The following is a 24672-nucleotide window of genomic DNA, read 5'->3' as shown; positions in this document are numbered from 1 at the left end:
TAACACATGAGAGTACTATTATCCAGTATATTATTCTCACTATACTTTCATGAATTAGCTATAATTTTTTATTATTATTATTCTGACGGAAAGCTCTGGCTCTTAATGATTTCAAATGGAATGTCTATTTTAGATGCATTATTAAATTATAATCATCCGAAATTTTATTATAAAATAACTTTTTCTCATACAAAATGTAAACTATTCAAAAATTAAGGAGGACAATCTCCGACTTTAGTGATCCGATTTCTTCAAAACTGATGAGATGAATTCTGTATTGTCTGTAGATTATATCCGAATTGTTTTTATTAGTACGAAATTTAAAAAAAAACAATGATTTCTTTTTTGCTTGCTCTTAAGGCTGAGGACCTTTTTCTGGAAGAAGTATTCCATGACCCTATTATATTTCCTGTAAAGTATTCTATTCATGATGTAGTTAAAAGGAACTGCGAAGTAAATTTAGATGAACAAACAATAAGTTGTCCTACAGGCACTGAAGCCAGAAATGCCGCATATGTATCAACAACATTAACCAATATGCCCCCAGGATACTTCGGAATCTTGAATTTTACAGGAAATTCTTTAATTAACAACCCCAATCAAACAATTCAAATCGAAGTAAAGTCAAATGGTTTGTCACCAAGTTACTTTTTCAAACCCGATGGAAAGGAGTATACAACTACAGTTATTCCAATTGTGAATGATACATTCGTCAGAGTTTTCTTTATTTCGAAAAATGGGGAAAGTATATTTAAGATACCAGAACTTAGATTCATTTGCAAAAACATTGAAAGAAAAGTTTACGGAAAACCGAAATTAGATAAAATTGAAAAAAACGTATATCGTGCTTCAGTTGAAATAACACCGGCAGACAAGTTATATATACAGACTCTGTTTATTCCAAACAGTTTTGATTTGCCAAGTACAATGTATCGATATAATTATCCGATTCAAGATGCAAAAACTGACATAATGGTTCTTCCTGTTTTAGCAAATGAATCTATTATTATTGGTTATGATATATGAAGATAATTATTTTTTTGCATGGCATGCAAGATCAGAACCACAAGGAACATATATGGAATTATGTATCAAACCAAAAACTAAATTTATTTTAACATATTTGATTGTTGAAAAAGAAACAGTGAATTTAAGAGATTCTATAGAGAAATGGCATTTTACATTTAAAGATGTATATATTAATAATACTATGGGACCCGGTGCTTGGGTTGCTAATCCTCATATCAATCGATACAAACAAGAATTTATTGAACCATTTATGGCAAAATATGTTTGGTCAATGGAACTTCCTAATGACAAAACATTTGGTTTGCCATCATTTTATTACATTGAACCTCCTCTTCTTCACACAGAACAATTCAATTGTGATGATAATTATGAAACTAACATTAATAAATGTGCTGCTGATGGATCTCAAATTTGTCAAGTTATTAAAGATTTTGGTAGAAGAAATATCAATGGAAAACTCAGATGTACTGTCAATTGGAATGGCAAAGGATCACAGATTTCTTACTTATTCTATGGTGCTGGAAGAGATTTCAAATTAAAATCTTTATTTGACGCTTTGAGTAAATACAATTATAGTGGAGTTTCATTAGATTCTATCTCATCTCTTTATGCATATTATAATACAGATATGCCAACTGATTTGTGTCCATTTAGTTTATTAGATGATAAGAATTTTGATCGTGAATTCCTTATTTTACCATTCTTTAATGTTTTTAAAAATCTTTCAAAGTATGCTCCAAATGGTTATATGTTAAATTCAATGATTGTTTTCCCTCAATTTACAAAATGGGCTGTAACAGCTGGTTATGAAATTAGTATGAAAACTATTTATGGCATGCCAAAGGGAGAATCTCAGCATTTTTGGCAAAATAGATTTGCACTTGGATCTCGTCCAAATTCTCATTTAGATTCAAGTTCTGGATGGGATAAGTTTGAAGAATACTTTAGTTATTGTTCAATTGTTTGATGCACACCAAGCAGCGAATCCGGTAAATTCTGGAATAATGAAGATGATATGAATAGAGTTAGATCATTTTATGATAAATGGAGAGCTCCATTAACTGAGATGCTAAATGGAACTATTTATTTAGCATATGGAGGTGGAAAAGTTAAATATGAGAATGATGAATGGGGTGTTTTCTGTCATAAGAATGGAACTTGTTATGCTTCATTTTATATCAGAAATGAATCTTCTACTTATCAAGCAACAGTTGATAAGAATCCTAAGTGTTTCTTTGAAGCAGAAGGTGTAACATGCAGTACTGATGGAAATACTGTTACATTAACTAGCAAAAGTAAATATCGTTCAGCAATTGTTAAATTTGAAGGTGATGTTTTAGATGAATCAAAAAGTAAAACAGGTCTAATTGTTGGCCTTGTTGTTGGCTTTATAGTTTTGATTGTTATTATTGTTATTGTTGTCTTTATTTTAATGAAGAAAAAGAACAACGATAATGGCAAACAATCTGATGAAGGCAAAAACATCTAAAATATTTTTTATATGTTTTACGTCTTATTATAAAAGTACTTTATTTGGTTTAATTTTTCTTATTGGTATCAAAGAAGGTTTCATAGATGAATTTGATATTGATTTGAATTTCAATAAGTTTTTAGGAATTCATTATTGTCACCAATGTTTCAGACATCGATTTACAGTTAGTTGGTAACGGTTATTCAAGTGTGATTAATAATAGAACAGCCAATATATATTTCAATTTGAGTTGTAATAATAATCGTTCAATATTGAGCGATACATAAGCATCTAAAAACAAAAATATCATGTTGATATCATTAAATGTGTTCTTTGAATAAGATTAAATTCGATCAAGTCAGAAAGAGATTGAGATGAGCTTCCTTCAACCAATTTATTAATTAATATGTAATTGGATTCAACTCATTTCCAAATTACATATAGAATATCACGCCATTTATAAAATTGAAATGCATAATGGCAGTTCTTTTACACACTGCATACTATGATTATCAGTCGACCACTTGATATTTCATTAATTTTTTTTTTGAATTTTGTATACAAAATTTTTGTGTAAAAAATTGAAATTAAGTCGAAATTTCATTTAAAAATGTCTGCTGAATATTTCGTCGATCTGGTAGATATAATGTGTGGTCGATTTTTTTCTACAATTTTGTCACTTTTATTTCTCCATGTCAACGATAAATCCCAGTGAAATTGTTGGGATTGACATGGAAGAGGAAAGGAAACGCATACTAGTTCCCGAGTACTCTGGACTGGGACCACCAGATCTTGTTGTTGTTATGAAAGATGTTGATGGAATTTTATACAAGAACTACCATCAAGTGTACGGTATATCCTATAAAAGCCAATCAGGATTTATTGAATATTTTCAGAAATTTGTTGCTGATCAGACAAAAATTCATAACGTATCAAATATCAGATACGGATACGTCTTAACATGGGATAGCATCTGGCGCCAAGACGTATGCATACCATCCTACCAGATTAACTTTGCGAAAAAACCAAACTGGTTCAATTTACATATTTCTTCTGTTCTCAGATTCTACAGGCATGACAGTTCATTGTTATATTCCATTTATGGAGGCATTCCTTATGTATATTTGCCTTCAGTTACACAGCCTTTATTTGAAATTTCTTTGGAAGATTTAGAATACGCTGCAGATCTTTTTTCAATGTTCTCTATGACAATGGAACATCAATTAGCTATCTCTCGTGCTCTACTTTGCAACTGTAATACCCCTCAAATTATGAAGTTTTTATATGCATATAGTAATAGTTTGCCAGCAATACTAGTTCACATCTCCAAAATACTTCCACCATCAACAGCAATAGAAGGTGGTGTATACTTTCTACTCGAAACTCATCTAGATACATTTTGTGATGATTTAGAAGCAGTTTTTGCTGTTTTTACTTATTATTTAAACCATTCTCAGCCGCAAAAGTGCAAAAGGTACATTCCTCTACTCGAGCAAACTAAATTTCACCATCCTTTGGCCGCAATTTGTTTAGCAAGATATTATATTTCGACGAAAACTACTTCTGGATATAACTGTGCCTTCCACTGCTTGAACATTGCAGGATTAGCTAAAGGATGGAGCTTACCCGGCCTAACACCAGACGTAGATCCGAAATATTTATCAGAAGTTGTTTTTCCAACGAGTCACACAAAACTAGAGAAGTTAATTGTAGATTATCCGGTCACAGGGAGGACACAAGCGTATTTCGATGCTATTAATGAGCTCATTGACTCATATTCAGAGAAAACATTCACGAGAGTTATGAATATTTTCATGGAACAACATCCATTTGTTGAAAAAGAGCCAAATTTCCCTGAATACCCATTTTTTTATTCAGATTCGTGTAAATCTACAGATGAGTTTTATTTGTTTGATCCAGGAATCGAAACAGAACCAATAATAACACCAGAACTGAGGAATGTTCCAATGTCACATAGATTTTACAACATGATACAAATGGTTTTAGAAGGAAGAAAAAGATTACAGAAGTTGACAGCAAAACTTTATGTTAGAGATAGTTTTAAGTCAACTGACCTTCTTCTGGCACTGAGATTTAAAGATGGAGTTGTTTTCAACGTTGTTTACGAATACCTCAAACGAAATAACAAGTTGACTGGAGCAGGATATCTTTTGGTTCTCAGAGCAATTCTTCTTGGCATTGTGAACTTGGATAGCGTTGCAATGCCAAATATATTAACTGCAGACCAGGCTTCTGTGATTCCTTTTGCTAAGGGATTCATTGAGAAGCTGGTTCGGCTTGAACGCGTATATTTATAAATTGTTTTTTTAATTCATAATTTTTTTAACTTATATATATATATTTATCATCATTCTTGCTCATTTTGTGATATCAACTTGAAACAATTTCAATAAGTTATCAAAAATATCAGTAATGCAATAGAATAAAAATATATCCAATTATTCAAATTTTTTTGGATCCCTTTTTTCTATCAAATCATAATCCCAAAACAATTTGAAGGGTGTGATATAGCGAATATACCTCAAATATATATATATTGTTTATATTCAACGGTTCCAAGAAAAAAAAGTGTCGAAGACAGGAATAACCTGACGAAGAAACGACAAAAATACAGTTCATATCCTCCTTTTGGGAATTTAATCTGTTGACTATAATTTACTATTAATAAGAGACTATATCTCAATTCTTTATGACTGGGAACCATATTCTTCACGTTTTTCTCTCAAAATTTGAGTGAATTGATAAGTTTGCATGCCCTCATGAAATCAATATATCTTTAATGTAATAACAAAATATTTTATTAGGTATATAATGATGGCTTTTACATATGGTTATAACATTTTTCCCCAATCAAAAATTGGATATAAAGCTCGGGTAAGTGTACACATAATTGAAATAAATTTGATTTTATACATTCAATAAGAACACTTTTAAAATGAGATTTAAAATGTAGACGTCTTGATTCATGAGGGCATGTATAAATTGTTTGTATATTTAAACTATTCATTAGATTGGATTTCTATAAAAAAGCAGTTTTTTATTTAAAAAAAATCTCAAAAGAAAATTATGGGGAAAAAAACTTGATATTTATTAATAAAATTGATATCTTATGATGGAATTGTGAATTTGGAGTTTTACACGATTTGCATGGAAAGTGTACTTCCCTCTTGGCTTGATGTTTCTCCTTCTTTGTTTGAAACATTTTTGTATACAAAGAAAGAAATAACAGCGACAGCAATAATAAAAATGACAGCAATTACAATTCCAGCAACTTTGCCTCCATTCTTCTTATTACCATTTTTCTTTTCTTCATTGTTATCTTTGTCTTTATTAGTTTCGTCATTATTCTTGTTGTCTTTGCCATCACTGTCATCATCTGAAGGATTATCGTCATTAGAACTGTTTATTGTTAATTGTTTGCCGTTTAGATCGATACCTAAAGTAGTACCATCATTGACTTTCTCAGTTATTTTAACACCGCCAACAGGATCAGAATTGATTTGGGTTGTGGTGATAACTTTATCGCATGACTTGGCGTTCTTCAAGAAATCACCCTTAATATCTTTAGTTCCGCAATAAATGAATGTTTTGATATTGCATTTAGAAAACGCTTGAGAGTTAATTGTATTGATTCGATGACCAACAAAAATTGTAACATCCTTTCCACTTGAAAATGAATCAGGGAGAGAATAATCGTTGATATTTGCCAGGATAATATAATTGACGTTTGAATATTGGCTGATTGAAGGGAGATATTTGCTTTCTAGGAAGTTTAACATATTGCAACATTTCACACCCTGAAAATACTCGGCTTCCAATTGATGTTACACTATCTGGAAATGATACACTCTTCAGATTATCACAGTCATGAAATAGAGAATTATTAATTGACGTCAAGCCATTCGGAAATGTGAGGTTTTCTAGGTAATAGCAAAAATCGAATGCGTTATTACCAATAGATTTCACACTATTTGGAATAATGTTCATGGAACGGCAACGCCAAAATGCATACTCGCCAATTGATACAACAGATGGAGGAAGTTCAATTTTTCCACGACAATAAAGAGAATCAAATGCAAAATCACAAATTTCCACAACACTTGGAGGAATTATTACACGTTTAAGTGTGCAAGTGAATAATATAGAGTTATTAATTTTTGTTAATTTACTAGGTAATTTCAAAATTAATGTATCATCATGAAAATAATTCGCAAAGGCAGTTCTTCCAATCGATATCAAACTATCAGGAATAGTAAAATTTATAACACGGCTGCAATATCCAAATGCATCATCTCCAATTGAAATTACACTATTCGGGATTTTAATAGTTATGGCATTATCGCACTTATAAAATGCAGAATTACCAATTGATGTTACAGTATTTGGAATTATAATACTTTTCATCATTTTACATGATGCAAAAGACCCCTTATTAATAACTGTTATTCCGTTAGGGATTTGAATGTTCTTTAACTTTTTACAAATACAAAAAGCATTGGATCCAATAGATCTTACATTTGAAAAATCTAAAACGAGGCTTTCCAAATTTTCGCATCCTTCAAAAACTGAATATCCTATTGAAGTTGGCTTACCTGCAATTGTAACTTTCACTAAATTTACACATTCACCAAATAATGCATTACTAATATATGACAAACTGGCATAGATTGCAGCACTTTTCAAGTTTTTGTTTTCATAAAATAAATAATCTCCAATTGAAACTGCACTTTTCGGTATTTCGATGCTATTTAAATTACACCATTTGAATGCATCTTTTTCAATAGTAACTATATTTTTAGACATTATCACAGTCTGCAAATTTCTACAGTGAATAAATGCTTGCATACCAATTGTGGTAACGCTATCAGGAATCTTTATGCTTGTTATTGAGGTGCAACCATCGAAAGCATTGTCTAAAATTGTCGTTAATCCATTTGAAAGAGTTATATTAACCAAATGGTAACAATCCTGGAAGGCAGAACGTCCGATTGTAGTTACACTTCCTGGTATAGTAATGTATCGAAGACCAGAATCAGCAAATGATATAGTTGCTAATGATGTTACAGTGTTAGGAAGAATAACGGTTTGTAGCATTGAACATTCATAAAATGCCATATATCCGATTTTTGTGACACCATTAGGAATCGTGAATGTTTTCAAACTATTACAACGATAAAATATATTATCACCCATTGATTTAACTCCATTAGGTAAAATTATGTTAATCAAATTTGAGCAACCAGAAAATGCTTCATCGCCAATATATTGAAGACCAATTGATGCTGTAACATTTTGTAAACTAGAGCAAGATGCAAATCCCTTTTTTCCGATTGAAGTTACGTGACCTGGTATTTTAACACTTTTCAGATTATTGCACCAATAGAATTCGAAATCAAATATTACCGTTTGTGTTTTTGGAATTTCATAGGTTTCTTGATGATAAAGTCTGTCTAAACTTTTCAATGCTCGATTTGAAGGTTCCGTTAAAATCGAGCTAATCATTGAAAGCTATGACAGACTTTCATATTTCTTCGGACTGTTTCAGAGAATTGAGCGTGAGCTCAATTCTCTGAAAAGTCCGGACAAATTTGCTCAATTTATTTTATCATATTTTTTAACATTATTGACATCTATCATTATGAGCAAATCCGAACCAAAATGGTGTATAACATTCAAATTTTCTCAATCACTTTTGAAACTTTGAAAGATGTTCGGAACTCGTTTATGATTGTTAATAGTTTCACATTTGAGAATAATTTCATTATTACTATTTAAAATGTATTAATTATTGAAAGAAGATCAATAATTTTTTACAGACATATCAAATTTGATGCGTAAACATTTATATATGATGACATATAGATGTTAATATGATTTTATATTAGGATTTAAAAAAAATAAAGATCAATCTTTAATAAGACTTAACTTTTTTCGATTTTGTTATAGACCGAAAATAGATTTTTTCAGTTTTCTCTTCAAATAATTGAAAGAATGATACTATTATAGGTTTATTATATTATATAGCATATAATCATGCTATAGCCGAAAATTATAAGTTTTGAGAAGATTGAATATAACACAAATAAATTTGAATGTAAGTTAAATTGCTTGTTGTTTTTAATAGCTATTTAATGAGAAATCCAATATTGCAAAATTCAAATTGAATGATTGAAAGAACAGAAAAAGTCATTCTTTTCAATTTCGAATATGTTTCATTGTATTTATACTTATATGGCAAATAAGATATTTAAACTTGATTTTTGAAGGAAAATTCACAAAATTGAATAAATTCAAATAATTTTTATTCAAAAATAAACTAGTTATTTGAGTTTAATACTAATTATCTATTCAAACTACAAAGTTTGTAATTTAAAATATTTTGTGAGATCAGATTGAATTAATTCAAGGTTCTTTTCAATTAATATTAATGACCATATTACGCATTTTCGAACATTCTAAACCAAATATATAAAAATGGGAGACGAATGTTAAATTTTCTAGACATAAAGAAGTTGTTTACCGAGTTTTAGCTCTTATCTCTAACAAAAAATTAATTTTTAAAAAAATGACCGAATACGTTTCACAGCGAGAAAAAAAATAAAAGGCAAGATAGAATTTCCTAGACATAAAGAAGTTGTTTACCGAGTTTTAGCTCTTATCTCTAACAAAAAATTAATTTTTAAAAAAATGACCGAATACGTTTCACAGCGAGAAAAAAATAAAAGGCAAGATAGAATTTTCTAGACATAAAGAAGTTGTTTACCGAGTTTTAGCTCTTATCTCTAACAAAAAATTAATTTTTAAAAAAATGACCGAATACGTTTCACAGCGAGAAAAAAATAAAAGGCAAGATAGAATTTTCTAGACATAAAGAAGTTGTTTACCGAGTTTTAGCTCTTATCTCTAACAAAAAATTAATTTTTAAAAAAATGACCGAATACGTTTCACAGCGAGAAAAAAATAAAAGGCAAGATAGAATTTTCTAGACATAAAGAAGTTGTCTACCAAGTGTCAGCTGTTACTTCTTCTCAATACTGATATAAAATAAAAATCTTTATTATTTATTTAACCTTTATTGTTTCATTAAACTTCATTTATTTTATATTATAGTTTTATTCTTTTAGCTACTTGTAAAATAATCTAATTTTATATCATCATTTTACCGTATTATTCTTCAGTACATCGATTGTGTATCTAAAATAATATCATTATCCTTATTCTGTTTTTTCCAAAATTCTTTTAAATATCTTTTTTGGTTAGATTACTCTATACTTTTTACTTTTCTTTTTTAATTTCAAAAAAAAATTTGGTGATTGTTCTATTCTGTTACAATGTGCATTATCATATTCTAATGAATTATTCATTACATACATTTAAAAAAAACTTGTTAAAAATGAAATTAAAAAATTATGTTTATTATTACGCTGTGAATGTGTCAACAGCGGTCATGCCTGTATCTGTATCCCATATTTACCACAACCTTTCTGTATCTGCATTTGTGTATTTCGGTTTCAGCTGATACATTTGATTTGGCGTGTAATTTGTTCCAGTTAATGGATTAATTGGGAGATCTTCATGCGGTGTGTTATTATTGTACTCCCAAATAAAGGCAGGAATAGCCTGAATGCTTTGGCAGCGCTCCAATGTCGGCCAGAATCTCTCAATCTTCCCATTTTGGTAGGGAGAATGAGAGTCTGTATGCCGCCATTGGACGCCCCAAAGATCAAGTAGATCTTGAAAGGCGCCCCTATTTTCTGAACCGTTGTCGGTCCAGAAACAATAAGGGGCGCCAAATTCAATGAAGGCGGAAGCCGCAACGTTCGCTGTCGTCGCTGCCAGCATATCTGGTATTTGTATACACGCTAGGACTTTGCGGCTAAAATCGTCGATTATGCCATAAATATACTGGCCACGAACACCCCTAAAATAATGAACATCTGCGTGCCAGAAGTTAGTTAGTATACATATCTTCAGTACGGTGGCACTGCGCGCCATCTTACCGAAGACATGTCAATCTGACACTTTACAAAACCACTAACGTATATTTTACATCGCATATGCGATATTTCTAATAGCCTTAAACTATTTCTGCCACGTAAAGTATTTATCACATAAACCACCTCATCTCACCTCTCTGTACGTTATATATTGTGCGCAGATCATTGCCCATGGCAACTCCCCGCGACACAATGCACGTGCATGAAAAAATAAACGTTCTCACTAACGTACACACTAACGTTCCCACTAATGTTCTCATTTACAAAAGTATTGCAGCGCTTCCCATTGCTGTGCTTCACATAATAGTTCATATTCTTCAGTATCACTACTGTCGCTCCAATCGTCTGAGTCAAAGTCGCTGTCATAATTAATGTTTATAAGTTTTGACAAATGTAATGAAACACGCTTACCGTTTGTATCTACTGCTTGTATATATCTTCCATTATGTTTGCTATCATAAACGCTCAAACTAACTTTACCCTTTCTCCCTCTCTATGTAGAAATGATATTATTTTCATGGAACGAAGAACAAATTCTTGAACTCATGACCGTTGTAGTTTGTTATCTCAATAGTTTTCGTCATTACATCCAAATAAAAATTTTCAGTAAAATAAAAACTAAACGTTTAAAAATTTCTCATAACATAAACGTTCTCATTGCTTTATAACTCTCTTCCTTGGTTTCTTTTTAGTTGCTTTCTTCACGTCTGTCTCCAACTTGACTGTCTTTCTTCTTCGGCCGTAATGATACCAGTTACTTCCACCAGTCAATGGGTCAAATGGTCTTTCGTAAGGGTTTCCATACATTCCATAGGGACCATACGGAAGAACTACTGGTGGAGAAGAAACATTTTCTTTAGTTCCATCGAATCTATTTAAATGCATTGTTTCACCTTTCATCTGGTCATTAAAGTCTTTTGCGTGTTTTGCAAACTCATCGTCCTTTCCTAAAGCATTTTCTGACTCAGTCGCAACCAAATTGGATGCTTTATTTATGAGCCCTATTTTATTTAATCTTAACTTCTTTGCAACCCAGCCTCCAATCTTTCCTTTATTTGCATCTAATGTCTTTGAAACCCTTCCTCCACTCATTTTATTTACTGCGTCATAAGCTCCAAGTGCTTTTGCTCCAAATGCTAATGCTTTTGTTCCCATTGCGCCTAAAGCTGCCCAAGCTACCATTTACCCCATATTAAAATCATCTCTCTTCAATATTATCTCATAAAAGTTCTCGTTACTGGAGAAAGTCAATGAAACATAAGTTAGTATGGCTAAGTCGTGTACTGAGGCACTGCGCGCCTCCGTACACCACTTAACCTTAAATATTTACAAAACCGTTAACGTATATTTTACAACACAAACGACAACACTAACTTAACCTTAAATATTTACAAAGCCGCCAACCACTTCACCTCACTAATGTAAAAATAAACGTTCTCACTTACAAAAGTATTGCAACTCCTCCCATTGCTGTGCTTCACATAACAGCTCATAATCTTCTGACTCACTTTCTTCTTCATATAGGTCAAAGTCACTGTCAAAATAAATGTTAGTAAGTTTTGACAAAGCTAATGAAACACGTTTACCGTTTGTATCGTATGCTTGTATAAACTTTCCATTCTTCATTCCTTCATAAACGCTCAAACTAACTTTACCTTTTCTCCCTCGTATCTGATAGAATGTATTTTCACGAGGAACGAAGAATAAATTCTTGAACTCATGACCGTTGTAGTTTGTTATCTCAATAGTTTTCGTCATTTATATAAAAATAAACTTAAAAAATAATGATATCACCACCCTCACACGTATGAAAACATAGCGCAAAAATAAATTTAGGGTAGAAGGGTAGATCTAACCTCATTTCTACCCTCATTTCTAACCTGTTGAATTCATTGCTTTATAACTCTCTTCCTTTCTCCAACTCTTCTAACTTCTTCCTAAGTTTAGCAATGTTGTCCTCATGAAGTTTAATCTTCCTTAATATACCTTCTCTATCTAATGGTTGCTTTATCTTTCTAAACTGAACTCTACCATCCTTCATAGTATGAATGTAAAAACCTTCTGGAATAGTTCCTGATTTAATGTATTCTACCAAAAACTTTTGTTTCATTGCTTCAGTGACTTTAGTCGTCATTTCAATCAAATAAAAATTTTAATATTAAATAAAAATAACGTTATTTTTTTTCAGTAAGGAAACGCAGGAGTTTTACGATTTATTTGAGGAGTAGGTTCTGGTTTAAATGTTGGAGTCGGTTTAGGAGTTGACTTTTGAACAGGAGTTTGTACTTCCATAGGTTCAGGAGTCATTGAAGGTTTTGCTTGTGAAGGCGTTGGTTTTGGCGAAGGTGTTGGAGTTTGTTTAACTTCAGCTACTTCAGTATTATTTACAATATTTGCTTTATTTCTTTTCAACATCATTACTGCTCCTGCTGTAGCTAGCAAACCTAGTGGGAGACCATATCTTATATAGGGACTTGACCAAATGCTATTTTTGACAGGAGCTGGTGGAACACCTAACCTTGGTGAGACTGCTCTTTGCCATTGTGCAGCTCGTAAGAAATATTCAATAGGTGCTCCATAATCGTTTGGTAAAGTTTGTTTCATAGATGGTGAAGGTTCACGAGAGCTTGATGAAGAACTCATTTATAAGCTTTAAAAATAAACGTTCATCCTTTATTCCTCACTGTCGTCAGCTGCTAAGTTATAGTCGTCTAGTCTTATTATTGGTATGCCTGACTGTCTTACTTGTATTGCAAAGCAACAATCCCTCATAAATCCAATAAGTGGCTTTGGTACATTTTCAGTTGCTAGTTCAATAGGTCCTTTAACAGACAATTTGTATGTTATTGGAGCAGTAGATGTTTGACCTTGCTGGAAGCAAAAGTCCACTTCTGTTGGAAAACCACATAAGAAATGTGTGTTGTCATAGCTATCCCATTTATGTTCCACACTACCATCATCCACCAATGACCTCATAACATCTTCATTAAATCCAATCATATCATTGTTTGTATTGCAAGCGTTCGCAACCATTTCATAAAATACAGGTCCATATGATTTTTCAGGTTCTGCAGGCATATTTCCATAAGCTCCCATGGAAAGCTGAAGATATTTAAACTTAGGGTTCTCAAAATTAACATAATAGTTGTCTTTCTTTCTAAATAGTGCCCAAATACTTTTAACATTAATAGGCGTATAAGCTGCTGTAAATGTTGCACTTGAACTATCTGTATTCTTTGAGAATGAACCGTCCATAGGAATCCAATCCATAACTTTAACAGGAAAACATAAAGCCTCGTTTGTATAATGTTCTACAAGTTCTGTATAAATGTTAGGGTCTAAAGAGAATGACTTTGGATGAATGAAACATTCATTAAAATCCATCTTTGTTCGAAATAGTTGCTGGGTTACAGTTGTAATAGTAACTGTTCCACTAGCTTCTATTGCCTTCGTTATCATAGTGAATGGTTCATTCCATGGAACAAATTTATTTGTCGGTGGATTTGAATCTGAAGCAAATGCAACTTTAAGAGTTGGATTGAAAGCAATGATATCATTTACAGATATAGATGTGCATTGTAAGGCGTCGCTACTGAACTTTACTTTAAGCTGAATGTTACCAGCAAATGCAGGAATAAATCTTATAGCTTCTAATGGTAAAAACTTTCTAACAGGAATTCTTAAACGAAGCTTAAAATCAAATGATTTTCCTGCTGTAATTGGACCACTAACAATTTGTCCTGTTCTGCATGTTCCCGAATGACTCCATACATCTTCATGTCGAGTCTTTGAGAAAACATCTACTTTCTTTATTTGTTCGGTAGTTTGTGAGTTTGAAGTTATATATGCTTCTTCTCTTGCGTTGTCTTGAGAATATACAATACGACCATTTGCAAGGATTTGATATCCAGCAACTGCATAGAAAGCGTCATCGAAACCAATCCAAAATCCTGGTGGGTTTGTTTTATTGGAACCTGAACCAATTTCTTTATCTACAATAAATTGACCTTCCATTTTATACGTAATGAATGTATTGTAAAGGTCCAACATATTTTCACCAGGAGGTGAGAGATTGAATGTTACCCATGTGTTATCTTTAGCAGTTCCAGGTTGTGATGGAATCTTTGCGTCAGAATATTTTCTATTAGTGTCACCAATTTGAACTGCATTGTCTATGATATCGAAATATGAGCGAATCTGATGAATATGCTCTGCTGGAGTAAATTCGTTTAACTGTTCGTTCTGCATGTATTTACTTCGGATAAAAATATCTATTTACTTCATTATTCTCACTCTTCTTCTTGGCATTCGTGGTGGAAGTTGTTTCTTGACATTTTCAATGAACTGTACATTCTCTTTTGTCTCAACTTCTTTCACTGGTGGGTCAGGGTTCTTTGACTCGGTTTGTTTTTCAATGAAATTCACGAACTTTGCAATAAGCTCTTGGTTCGTTATTTGAAAGTACATCTGGCTTCTTTCTTCTGGTTCTATTGACTTTTCAGTTTGAACAGAAGGTTTTATATGGGCTTCGTGGACTTCATCCTTGCCATACACCTTAATGTTGTCGCTTTCTGCATTCGCTAATGGAACCTTTCTTTTTCTTACGTATATTTTACCATCTTTACTCTGACTTACGTAATAGAAAGGATGTTGTATTCCTCTTGCGTCATTTAATATAATAGACTCTCGCTCTGATTTTGACAAGCTCATTTTACATCGGTTAAGGTTTTAATTTTGTTTTTTATCTGCAGTCAAATGACTCAGACAAGCCCTACGGACAAGACCCAAGGGGTCATAGATGTTGAAGCATTGAAGAAAGAAATTCGCGAGCAAATTTTATCCGAACTGAAGGAACAAAAACAAGAACAAAAGCCAGAGAGACCAAAGAGAAAACTTAGTGAAAAACAACTAGCTGCATTAGCTGCTGGAAGACAGAAGAACCCACGTTTGCTGCGAAAAAAGCTAGAGAAGAAGCAAAAGCTAAAGAAGCTGAAGCAAAGAAAGAGTAAATGGTTTATTTTTATCCGAATTAAATGTATAGACAAATACCTTTAACTGTTGCGTTCAGTAGTGAAAACCCTGACGTCAAAATAAAGGGGAACAGAGTAACGTTTAAGTTTCCAACAGACTGGATTGTGAACATAAATGAAGAGAAGTACATTGGCATAACATCTATGTATATAACACGTGCTTTCAGAAAGGTTGACTTTATACTTCAAGTCGAGATAGAAAAATGACGAACAGTCTTTAAGCGCCCAAAACATTCACATATACAAATACTTTAAAGACGATACAACATTGCAACAATGTATGATTTCATTTAATGAGATGTTCGAGAAAAAGTTCAACATTGAAGTACAAACTTTACAGCCTTACGTGAGTTTCTTGCACAACTGAAAGAAGAAGGTAGTCAGCCACAACTTATAGACTTTCATTATGAATTTAATGAAAATGAAGATGGAACTCATGACTGTCAGTTTGTTATATATTCACCATTCAATGAAGTAGCTAAAGAGAAAGAAAATCCATTACGTATAAGATTTCAAATCTCTGAATCCAATGAAGACTTCAAGAATGTTTTCAATTATAATGCAATGCTTCCGAGGAAAAATGAATTTTCAAAGATTGTAACACCTGGCATTTGGGATAGAAAGCAAGCTATATTATATTCAAACTTAAGTAAGGGAGTTGAAAATGAGTTCATTGGTCATACAAGAACTTCACCACTTCCTAACCCTAAATACTATAAATTAACTGGCTTCAATCGTGAGTTTTGGATAGACATGTTCTCCACTCATGACCATAACTGCCCAGTGTTCTTACCTCCAGACCATAAGGACTGTCTCTACATTGAAGCACAACTCTTAAACTCTACCATCGCAGTATTGTAAATGACCACATGGGCTTCGCCTTGCCGCTAGCGGCTTATTTTTATCACGAATGACCTCATTGCTGACAAAAATAAATGACCTTATTATTTTCTCATTCATGACCTCAGAACTTAAGCTTTCTTATGAATGAAGTCTTAGTCTGAATAGAAAGTTAAACTTTTCAGCAAAGCAAGGACTAGAAGACTTACATAAGTCAAATCCAATCTCTTGACCGTCATAAAGTGCTTTGTAAAGTTTCATTAAACTGAACTCATAGTCTTTGTCATATGTTCCAACAGGTATGTGAATGTTCTTATCTTCATTGTAATAGCATTGTATAGCTTCAGGAAACATTTCATTAGCTGTTAAAGCAAGGACGTCTTGTTTGACACCTTTGCAACGTGCATGGAATGCAACTTCATTTAAATCGTTAGTGAGTAAGTCTATGTAGGTCTTCTTTCCACAAAATATTGACTTGTATGCTAAACTTTGTTTTCCAGGTGTTATTTCTGCAAAGTCGCTATGAAATTGACCAAGGTTCTTTCCTATAAGTTCGCGACCGTATCTCTTCTTAAACTCTGCTGCAAGCTTTGGGATGTCTTCATTGAAAATATGCATGCTATCACAGTCCTGGTAAAATATTTGAAGTCCCATATCTTCAGCAGTACAGAATACTTCACACATTATTCTCTTCGACATAGATAGAATATTAACACCAAGTGGACAGAAGTTAAAGTGTCTGCAAATGCTTTTCGTTAGCTTGAAAATAGTTTTATCTGAACCATCCAAACCTTCGAACTTCACTATATGGTTGTAGTTTCTGATGGCATATCTTATAGCATCTTTGTCATTTACTATGGTTATTTTTGACTCAATAGGAGATAGAATAGTTTTGCCATAAATACTGTTCAGAATGAGCTTTATATTTTCTTGCAAAGGATTTCCTTCTTTCTTATACTTTAACCTTAACTCAAACAACTTCTTTACTTCATCTCTTATTCTCATATCTCTGTTTCCATCGTAATAGTATCCTTGCAACACTTCACATTTGACACCTTGATATTTTATGAGGTCTTGTAATGTTATATGGTCAACATACATTAAACAGCAAGTGTTTGAACTTCTGGGAACGTTAAGTTCTGGATTTAGTTCAGGGTCACAAACTATTAAAGGAAAGTGTCTATGTATTCCAATCTCTGTTATCTTAATGAGAACAAAGAAGCCAGACATAAACTTTTCACCAATGGGTTCCTTTTGGTCGTCATCAAATAAATGCTCATGAGATACTCTGTGCTTAACATTTCTTTTTCATAACCTTTGGAATACCTTCTAAAGTATAAAGTCTTGCTATAGCGGATGGATATAATGAAACAGCGTCGAAGTCAGCAATGAGTTTCTTTTCGCTCTTTTGTTTCATGTTATCTGACAGCATACATCTTCCACCTTGAATACAGCGTGAAATAAATTCTCTTGGTTTATTTGAGAGGTCATATAAATTTCCATTCGGGAAGTACACTCTGTTCTCAAATAATTTGTTAGCAATTGAACAAATACTAACGTAGTCATAAACGTTTAAATCAAATTCTTTTAATATGTCATTGCGGAACTTAACAAAACCTTCTCTTAAAATTCTTACATCTTGTTTGCAATAGAATGTGCTATATTTTTCTAAGTCGAAGTGGTTTTCATCTATTCTGCAACCTTTGATGGAATCTATGTTTTTCATGAATGTATCTGCATCCCGGATAAACTTACATGCTTCAGAAATGACACCAGTTCTGTTGTCATTTGCTAACAAAACACTGCTGTAGTAGTTGTATGGAAATACTTCTTTCGGTCCTGTTTGTAAGTTAAACATAGCAGGAAATAGTTTAAGTTTCTTATTTATAACACTGTAAGAGTCTTTTATAATAATTGCCCTTCCTTTATATAAGCCAGTTATTTGCATTGTTCGTGAACCTTTAATGATGGGAGTTCCTTTCACTTCTGTCATGTGTCTTAAGATGAAGTTTATGTCATAACTGAGGTTATGGAAATATATTAAACTCTTGTCAGGAAGTCGCTCCAAAAATTCTGTTGCACAGTTCTGACCCCATATGCTTTCACTCACTGAACCATCTTCACTGTCGTAACAGATGTTAAAAGCTTTATGAAAGCCGTCTGTGCTACACTCAAAGTCAGCAAAGAAAACGTGCTCAGGAATGAACTTGCACTTATTTTTATTTACTTCTTTTGACTCGGCTTTCTTCTTCAGTTGTACACAATACTTTGGAGCATATGTCAAATCTTTAAATGGTGCAAGGTTCTGTTTATATAAGTCAGTCGTATATGTGAAAAGTTCTCCATAAGAAATAGGTTCGAAATATTTGCACTCCCACAATGTTTTCATAACATCCCATAACGGTGTTGTTCTATCCATGCGAACAATGTATTTACCATCTCTCATTGTATATATTTTCATCTGTTTTTCAATGTTCATTCCACCACACTCCTTCAAGATTTCTATATAGTTGCGAATGAAATATGTTGTCATTGGAAGTCTTTCATTTAGCATGTAGTGGTCTTCAACAAGAAGTAAGTCAATAGTTCGAACAGTTTCACATTCTTTTGGTATGTATCTCTTTATTTCATTATGTCTTGAGTCATTGAAATAACCAATGGTAACATTAAATGCTATACTTGTTGCGTCAGAAATTTCTTGTACTTTACTTTGAGGAAAGTCTCTAACACGAATGACTTCTCTCATGTGGTCAATAGTTTCTTCATCTACTCCAGCTTGAATGCAAGCATAAACGAAACAATTGTCTTCTGTCATAAGTGCTGCAGTTCTTTTGTTCAGTTCATTGAAGATTTGGTAGCGTTCAAGATTTATAGGTAATGTGCAAAGATACTTCCAGAACTGACCGCTTCTCTTCTTATAAAACTTCTTTTCACCATTATCTTTCCAAAAGCTTTCTATAAGTGCTGGGTTTCCTGTTTGCTTAAGAGCTTCCAAAATGGCTTTCTGGTCATTTGTCAGTGTGCTTTCATCTCTATATGGTCTCTTTTTTGGTTTGCCTTTCTTTACATCTGACATCGTTAAGCCTTCATATTCTGTTAAATCATACATCTTTATTTCAGTAAGATTCTTTATGTTTGTCAAGAAGAAGTCATAGTGCATTTCAACAATACCTGCAGCATTTGCTTCTATCTCTGATATAAAGTTCTCCTTCAAGAGCTGATGTAGTAATGTTCCAATATTATTGAGGTTTAACGTAGAACATTCATACTTTCCACCAAGTTTATAACATACCATCCATCTCTGTTGTGAGTTTATTTTAATTTTCTCTAAGAGTCTCATGAAAACCTTACCGAAATGTTTGTGTAAGTAGTCTCTGTTTGGTTCATCTAAAGCTTCGATGTTAAAGTCAATGAGTCTATTGCCTGACTTCACATTTCTCTTCCTATTCTCTTCATCTTTCTTTAACCATCTCTCACCTTCTTTTGGTTTGTCGTCAATGGAACGAATGACATCGTTAGCTTTGCGAACTTGTTCTATAGCACTTTTAAACATCTCTCTTCTCTGTTGTTTCAGTGTGTCGTCTCTTCTTCTTGTTTCACCAACGTTTGCATTTGTTATGTCAAACATTTCTCTTCTTACTTCATGAGGTACTGAACGTCTATGATATAAGTCAATAGCAACGTCATTTAAAGGAAAAGTTCTTGCATGGACTTCGTCCTCGCCGCGTTGCGGCTTTATGAACTCATGAATTCTATCATAACTTATTGCACCATTATAGTCATTGAGGATGTCAGCGAGTGCTTTTTTGTTTGTCGCGTAATGTTTTGCAACATCTATGTTAGCTTCTGTAAGAAGTTGTTTTATTTCCGAGTGTTCTAACTTAGACAACTTCCGATACATCTTTAGTAGGAAATAAAAAAATATTTTTTTGAAAAAATTAGATTAGATTTTTTAAAGTTATTTTTCAAAATAATTTAATATTTTTATTTTAATGAAACACATGCAAGATTGCAAGTTCTTTTCATACAATGCTCTCGCTACTGCCATCAAGAATGAGTTCAATGGTGCTTCAAATGTTAATGTTATCTTTAACAAGAAGTTTGTGAAAGAATCTAAGTTTGGTCAGTATGTCAGACCATTAGCTATCGTCATTGACCGCAAACGTTATACTTCACAAGAGTTAGCAGTAGTTTTGAAACAAAAGAGTTTCTTCGTGAATGTCAAAGATACTCATTATACTGTCATAAAGAACTCTAACATTGACTTCTTCAGTATTGCTTTAAATCTTTCCGAACAGAAAGAATATAAGAAGGGTGAAACAAATGTGAAATATTATTCTTCATCTTTGAAGACAATAACGAACAAAGATGTTATACAGAAATTCTTACCAAAGGTTGAAGAAGCTTCTATTGACATTGACGAAGAAAGTGAAATGGTTGAAGAAATAGACCCTGAAGCTATTTAAGCAAAAATATATTTTTGAAGAACTGAAGGTGTCACCACGTCACCATGTGTCACCAGGTTATTTAACTTCTTTTAAAAATGATGACAACATGACATTTTGACAACAGTCCAGGAAATAAATTTTATCGTTAATGTTTACGTTAATGTTTTTCATTAAATTTTGACAAAGTGCAAATCTTCACCTCGTCAAAAAGTTAATGTTTTTTCATTAAATTTTGACAAAGTGCAAATCTTCACTTCGTCAAAATTAATGTTTTTCATTGAAATCGGTAAGTTTTCATTAAATTTTGACAAAGTGCAAATCTTCACTTCGTCAAAAAGTTAATGTTTTTCATTGAAATCGGTAAGTTTTCATTCTTCCTCTTTGAAGTTATCGAAATATTCTGTTATTTTTTCCTTCAGTAATGGTAAGTCTTCTTTGAATGTAAGTATTGTGCAACCTTTGATGTCATAGTGTGTTTGAGGAAGAGTATTTTTGACAATTTCCTTTATTTGCTCATTCGGTGTCATTGAAATCGGTAAGTTTTCACGATAGAACCAGTTTCTGTCAGATTTGTAAATCTTAGCAAGGTCATAAAAGCTTTTGTTGTTTCTTCTGACTAAATGCAACATAACCATATCTCTATCTTCTTCTTTCTCCAACTCTTCAGTATATATCATATACTTATAACTCTTTTCCTTTCCTTTTGGTACTGAACGCGGTATTCTTTTCTGTATGCTTTTGTCTTTGGATTCAATGACTTCATCTTTTGCTTGAAGTTTCTTTTCCATATCTTCACGTTCTGCTTTATATAGTTCATCTAACATCATGAAAATATAACAAGCATAACGAGGTGAAGCCCACATTGCTACAGCATTTACTAAAAGTCTATGAACATAATAACCTTTCAAACCAGGAGCCAAATTCTTGCGATTTTCATACGGAATCTCTTCCCCCGGTTTTCCGAGGGAAGCAATCATATGAGGAAATTCTTCTAAAAGTTCTTTTGTCTGTTGGTTTTCAAACCAATGATATGCTTGCTTTGTAGAACGAAGAGCATTCATTATACTTTGCATTTGGTACATGTCATCTTTGACCGAACGAATGAGGCGAAGTTGTTTGTTATATTGTATGTATTTGTATTCTTCATTTATGGCTTCATGGACTATAACTGTTGTTGTGTTCTCTGATGTTGTCATTACTGTCTTTACATACAAAATAAAAAAATAAATAAAAATAAAACTAACTTTATTTTTCTGTGATAAAGAAATGTTAAAAATTCATGTTTACATATGTGAAAAGAAGTCACGAACAAATGAAGGTCATAAGATTCAGCACATAATTCTGAATTGAATGGTGTGTCATACATGTCAAACCGTCAAGAATTGAAGGAGATACGAGGCTATAAAGATTTTGGATATTTTCTGACACACACCCTGAGGGAAAAGTGACAAAACACGACGATAGAAAAAGTGGCAAAATTGAGAGAAAGTTGTTCCCCGACCAAAATGCAATCATGTTGAAAAGTGACATTTGTAAAGTTGGACGATAGGATTTCCTGAAAAAGTGCAAGACTTGTCTTGAATCAGGACAAGATTTGTCTTGAAAAAATACAAGACTTGTTCTGAAAAAATACAAGACTTGTCTTGAATCAGGACAATTGTTCTCAAATTTGAGAACTTTACAAGAAAAACTGACTAAAAAGTGCAAGTCTTGTTCTGAATCAGGACAAGATTTGTCTTGAAAAAATACAAGTCTTGTTCTGAAAAAATACAAGACTTGTCTTGAATCAGGACAAAACTTTACAAAATGTAAACTTTACATAACCGTTTCTATCGTACATGATATTTAGTTGACATTGTAAACTATCTTCATGTAAAGTATGGCGGTTTGAAACCGTCGGGAACCTTCACTTTTTTGACGAACTTTCCGCAGCAATTTTTAAAATTTGTGAAAACTCAACGGTTTGACACGTGCCATATGTCATTTTACTCAGAATTTTGTGCTGAATTCAGCAAAAATAATGAGTTCATTTACTCACAATATTTTTGTACAAAACGACCCCAAACTTTTAACTTCTTTTCTGCAGCTTCTAATGCTATCTTAGCGAGTTCATATTCTCTAAATTCTCTCTTTAAATCTTCTTGTTCCCATTGGTCTAGTTCGTATGGAGAATCTCTATAACCATAACATATCTCACGTTCATGTTCTAATTGTTTTTCGCACATTTTTCCAACTTCTTGTTCGAACAAAGGTTTAGCATTCTCTACTGTATCTTCGAGTTCTTCTTCATCTAACTTCTCATGAACTTTCTTGTCTATGGAGTCCATAATATCTTTGACATAAAATGCATACTTTACAGAGCACCATTCAGCAACAAAATGAACGAAGTCAGGATGTATGTAAATACCTTTGAATTCATTTATAACACCCTTAGTAAGCTCATAAAATGCTTGTTTTGAGGTTGAGCCACTTTTGGCTCCACCGTATTCTTTCAACCAAAACTCAAGAATTTCCTGCATTTTCGCACTATTGAGAAATCTGTTTAAATGGTTTAACTTTCCTGCTTCTCTTGCCATCTTTGTTGCATTTATATAACCATCCTTGTCTCTACGTAAGACTTCAATACCGTTATAAGTGCCTTTTGTGAATGTTTCGCCATTAGATTTGTTAGTGAATGTTTTTGCTTCGACTGACATTTCTGTTCTTACATACAAGATAAAAAGTTAGAAAAAAATAAAACTAACTTTATTTTTTTCTATCTAAGGAAATTCATTATTTTTGTGTTGAATTCAGCAAAAATATATTTTAGGGTAGATGGTTAGATCTAACCTCATTTCTACCCTCATTTCTACCCCAGTTATTTTATAAACATTTTACATGATATACGTTATGAATTCGTGAGATTCTAAACAGTTTTGTAGCTTCTATTTCTTCTTTTAGTACATCGAATGTTTTAACAATGCCGAAGGTTTCTTTATACTTCTTCTTGACGTCAGATAATAGGAAATCGTCAGCAGTTGGATAGTTTTTGTTCAGAAATGCTAACATGTCCATTTTATCTTCTGCTGGTTTCTCTACTTCTTTCTTTAAGTCAGCATAGTCGTTTCTCATACGTTCTATCTCTTTGACGGAGTAGTTATATTTCCTCATTGCTGCTTTACATTTAGAACATTGTGGATTCATTTTTGCGTTATACATTGAAATTTGACCTGCTAGAACAACTAAGGCGTCAATGGTTTTCTTTAACTCAAAAGCAGTTGGTTTTATCTGTTCATTCCATACCTTACCTCTTCTATCTTTATCTCTTATCTGCCGTACACATTCTGCAACTAATGAAACAAAGTTGTCGTATGTCTTAAATTCTTCGGATTTATATATGTCAGAGATGTTCTTATATACCATGTCGCAATCTTTGTCCATAACTTTATGGTTGCAATGATATCCTAGAAACTCATAATTTACTTTACGTATGAACTTCTTTATTTCTACTGAGTCAGTTGGTTTCACTTCTATTTCATCGAATTCATGAATAGTGAGCTTTTGTTGTTGGATTTCAGGCAATTTGGGTAAATGGTCAATAATGTCCTGCATGTCATAAAGATATTCTTCATTTTCTTCATCCTGTGCGGTACAGTCTAAATTACTTGTTAAAAGTTCTTGCTTTATCTTCTGGATTTTTGTTTCAAAAGTATATGAAGAAGGAATAAAGCTTTTCATCTCTACTAACATAGATGTTGGATTCATGACTAACGAATTTGGTGCTGTTGTTTGAATTGTTGTTGTGCCGATTGTTGAAATCATATCTTTTATACAAAATAAAAAAATAAATAAAAATA

At 32.6% G+C, this 24672-nt stretch overlaps 16 protein-coding genes and 2 pseudogenes across 18 annotated transcripts, besides 1 other annotated feature; 5 read left to right on the top strand and 13 right to left on the bottom strand.

Moving 5' to 3' along the window:
- Positions 1–333: 333 nt before the first annotated feature.
- Positions 334–1026, top strand: TVAGG3_0688050 (uncharacterized protein; the record flags this gene model as incomplete). The annotated part of the gene is made up of 1 exon (XM_001313267.1): positions 334–1026. One exon carries the CDS (start codon positions 334–336, stop codon positions 1024–1026), a length of 693 nt encoding a protein of 230 aa, XP_001313268.1.
- Positions 1027–1210: 184 nt separating this feature from the next.
- Positions 1211–1996, top strand: TVAGG3_0688040 (uncharacterized protein; the record flags this gene model as incomplete). The annotated part of the gene is made up of 1 exon (XM_001313268.1): positions 1211–1996. One exon carries the CDS (start codon positions 1211–1213, stop codon positions 1994–1996), a length of 786 nt encoding a protein of 261 aa, XP_001313269.1.
- A 1196-nt stretch (positions 1997–3192) lies between these two features.
- On the top strand, positions 3193–4945 carry TVAGG3_0688030 (uncharacterized protein; the record flags this gene model as incomplete). Its single annotated transcript, XM_001313270.2, has 1 exon — positions 3193–4818. The coding sequence occupies one exon, from the start codon at positions 3193–3195 to the stop codon at positions 4816–4818; it is 1626 nt and encodes a 541-aa protein (XP_001313271.1).
- A 1254-nt stretch (positions 4946–6199) lies between these two features.
- On the bottom strand, positions 6200–7714 carry TVAGG3_0688020 (antigen BSP-related family; the record flags this gene model as incomplete). The annotated part of the gene is made up of 1 exon (XM_001313271.1): positions 6200–7714. One exon carries the CDS (start codon positions 7712–7714, stop codon positions 6200–6202), a length of 1515 nt encoding a protein of 504 aa, XP_001313272.1.
- Positions 7715–8460: 746 nt separating this feature from the next.
- Positions 8461–9302: a mobile genetic element.
- A 689-nt stretch (positions 9303–9991) lies between these two features.
- On the bottom strand, positions 9992–10363 carry TVAGG3_0688000 (transposase-like protein; the record flags this gene model as incomplete). Its single annotated transcript, XM_051242951.1, has 1 exon — positions 9992–10363. The coding sequence occupies one exon, from the start codon at positions 10361–10363 to the stop codon at positions 9992–9994; it is 372 nt and encodes a 123-aa protein (XP_051089538.1).
- An 809-nt stretch (positions 10364–11172) lies between these two features.
- Positions 11173–11700, bottom strand: TVAGG3_0687990 (protein of unknown function, DUF4107 family; the record flags this gene model as incomplete). The annotated part of the gene is made up of 1 exon (XM_001295642.1): positions 11173–11700. The coding sequence occupies one exon, from the start codon at positions 11698–11700 to the stop codon at positions 11173–11175; it is 528 nt and encodes a 175-aa protein (XP_001295643.1).
- Positions 11701–11955: 255 nt separating this feature from the next.
- Positions 11956–12276, bottom strand: TVAGG3_0687980 (uncharacterized protein; the record flags this gene model as incomplete). Its single annotated transcript, XM_001295641.1, has 1 exon — positions 11956–12276. One exon carries the CDS (start codon positions 12274–12276, stop codon positions 11956–11958), a length of 321 nt encoding a protein of 106 aa, XP_001295642.1.
- Positions 12277–12415: 139 nt separating this feature from the next.
- On the bottom strand, positions 12416–12652 carry TVAGG3_0687970 (uncharacterized protein; the record flags this gene model as incomplete). The annotated part of the gene is made up of 1 exon (XM_001295640.1): positions 12416–12652. One exon carries the CDS (start codon positions 12650–12652, stop codon positions 12416–12418), a length of 237 nt encoding a protein of 78 aa, XP_001295641.1.
- Positions 12653–13191: 539 nt separating this feature from the next.
- On the bottom strand, positions 13192–13518 carry TVAGG3_0687960 (uncharacterized protein; the record flags this gene model as incomplete). Its single annotated transcript, XM_051242950.1, has 1 exon — positions 13192–13518. The coding sequence occupies one exon, from the start codon at positions 13516–13518 to the stop codon at positions 13192–13194; it is 327 nt and encodes a 108-aa protein (XP_051089537.1).
- A 368-nt stretch (positions 13519–13886) lies between these two features.
- Positions 13887–14766, bottom strand: TVAGG3_0687950 (uncharacterized protein; the record flags this gene model as incomplete). The annotated part of the gene is made up of 1 exon (XM_051242949.1): positions 13887–14766. A coding segment is annotated over one exon (880 nt), but the record flags the coding sequence as incomplete, so codon positions are not given.
- Positions 14767–15551: 785 nt separating this feature from the next.
- Positions 15552–16409, top strand: TVAGG3_0687940 (annotated as a pseudogene). The gene has a single exon. A coding segment is annotated over exon 1 (858 nt).
- Positions 16410–16740: 331 nt separating this feature from the next.
- On the bottom strand, positions 16741–17820 carry TVAGG3_0687930 (annotated as a pseudogene). Its single transcript has one exon. A coding segment is annotated over exon 1 (1080 nt).
- A 186-nt stretch (positions 17821–18006) lies between these two features.
- Positions 18007–18834, bottom strand: TVAGG3_0687920 (organellar and viral DNA polymerase type B; the record flags this gene model as incomplete). The annotated part of the gene is made up of 1 exon (XM_051242948.1): positions 18007–18834. A coding segment is annotated over one exon (828 nt), but the record flags the coding sequence as incomplete, so codon positions are not given.
- Positions 18835–19777: 943 nt separating this feature from the next.
- On the bottom strand, positions 19778–20289 carry TVAGG3_0687910 (organellar and viral DNA polymerase type B; the record flags this gene model as incomplete). Its single annotated transcript, XM_051242947.1, has 1 exon — positions 19778–20289. A coding segment is annotated over one exon (512 nt), but the record flags the coding sequence as incomplete, so codon positions are not given.
- Positions 20290–20380: 91 nt separating this feature from the next.
- TVAGG3_0687900 (uncharacterized protein) lies at positions 20381–20854 on the top strand (the record flags this gene model as incomplete). Its single annotated transcript, XM_051242946.1, has 1 exon — positions 20381–20854. One exon carries the CDS (start codon positions 20381–20383, stop codon positions 20852–20854), a length of 474 nt encoding a protein of 157 aa, XP_051089533.1.
- Positions 20855–21204: 350 nt separating this feature from the next.
- On the bottom strand, positions 21205–21897 carry TVAGG3_0687890 (KilA, N-terminal/APSES-type HTH, DNA-binding family; the record flags this gene model as incomplete). Its single annotated transcript, XM_051242945.1, has 1 exon — positions 21205–21897. The coding sequence occupies one exon, from the start codon at positions 21895–21897 to the stop codon at positions 21205–21207; it is 693 nt and encodes a 230-aa protein (XP_051089532.1).
- Positions 21898–22866: 969 nt separating this feature from the next.
- On the bottom strand, positions 22867–23061 carry TVAGG3_0687880 (uncharacterized protein; the record flags this gene model as incomplete). Its single annotated transcript, XM_051242944.1, has 1 exon — positions 22867–23061. One exon carries the CDS (start codon positions 23059–23061, stop codon positions 22867–22869), a length of 195 nt encoding a protein of 64 aa, XP_051089531.1.
- A 945-nt stretch (positions 23062–24006) lies between these two features.
- TVAGG3_0687870 (organellar and viral DNA polymerase type B) lies at positions 24007–24637 on the bottom strand (the record flags this gene model as incomplete). The annotated part of the gene is made up of 1 exon (XM_051242943.1): positions 24007–24637. A coding segment is annotated over one exon (631 nt), but the record flags the coding sequence as incomplete, so codon positions are not given.
- Between the last annotated feature and the right edge of the window lie 35 nt (positions 24638–24672).

The sequence above is a fragment of the Trichomonas vaginalis genome, chromosome III (genome assembly GCF_026262505.1).
Source record: "Trichomonas vaginalis G3 chromosome III, whole genome shotgun sequence".
Lineage (NCBI taxonomy): Eukaryota > Parabasalia > Trichomonadida > Trichomonadidae > Trichomonas > Trichomonas vaginalis.
Note: the sequence above shows the minus strand (reverse complement) of the source record. Positions and strands in the feature narration are given on the sequence as shown.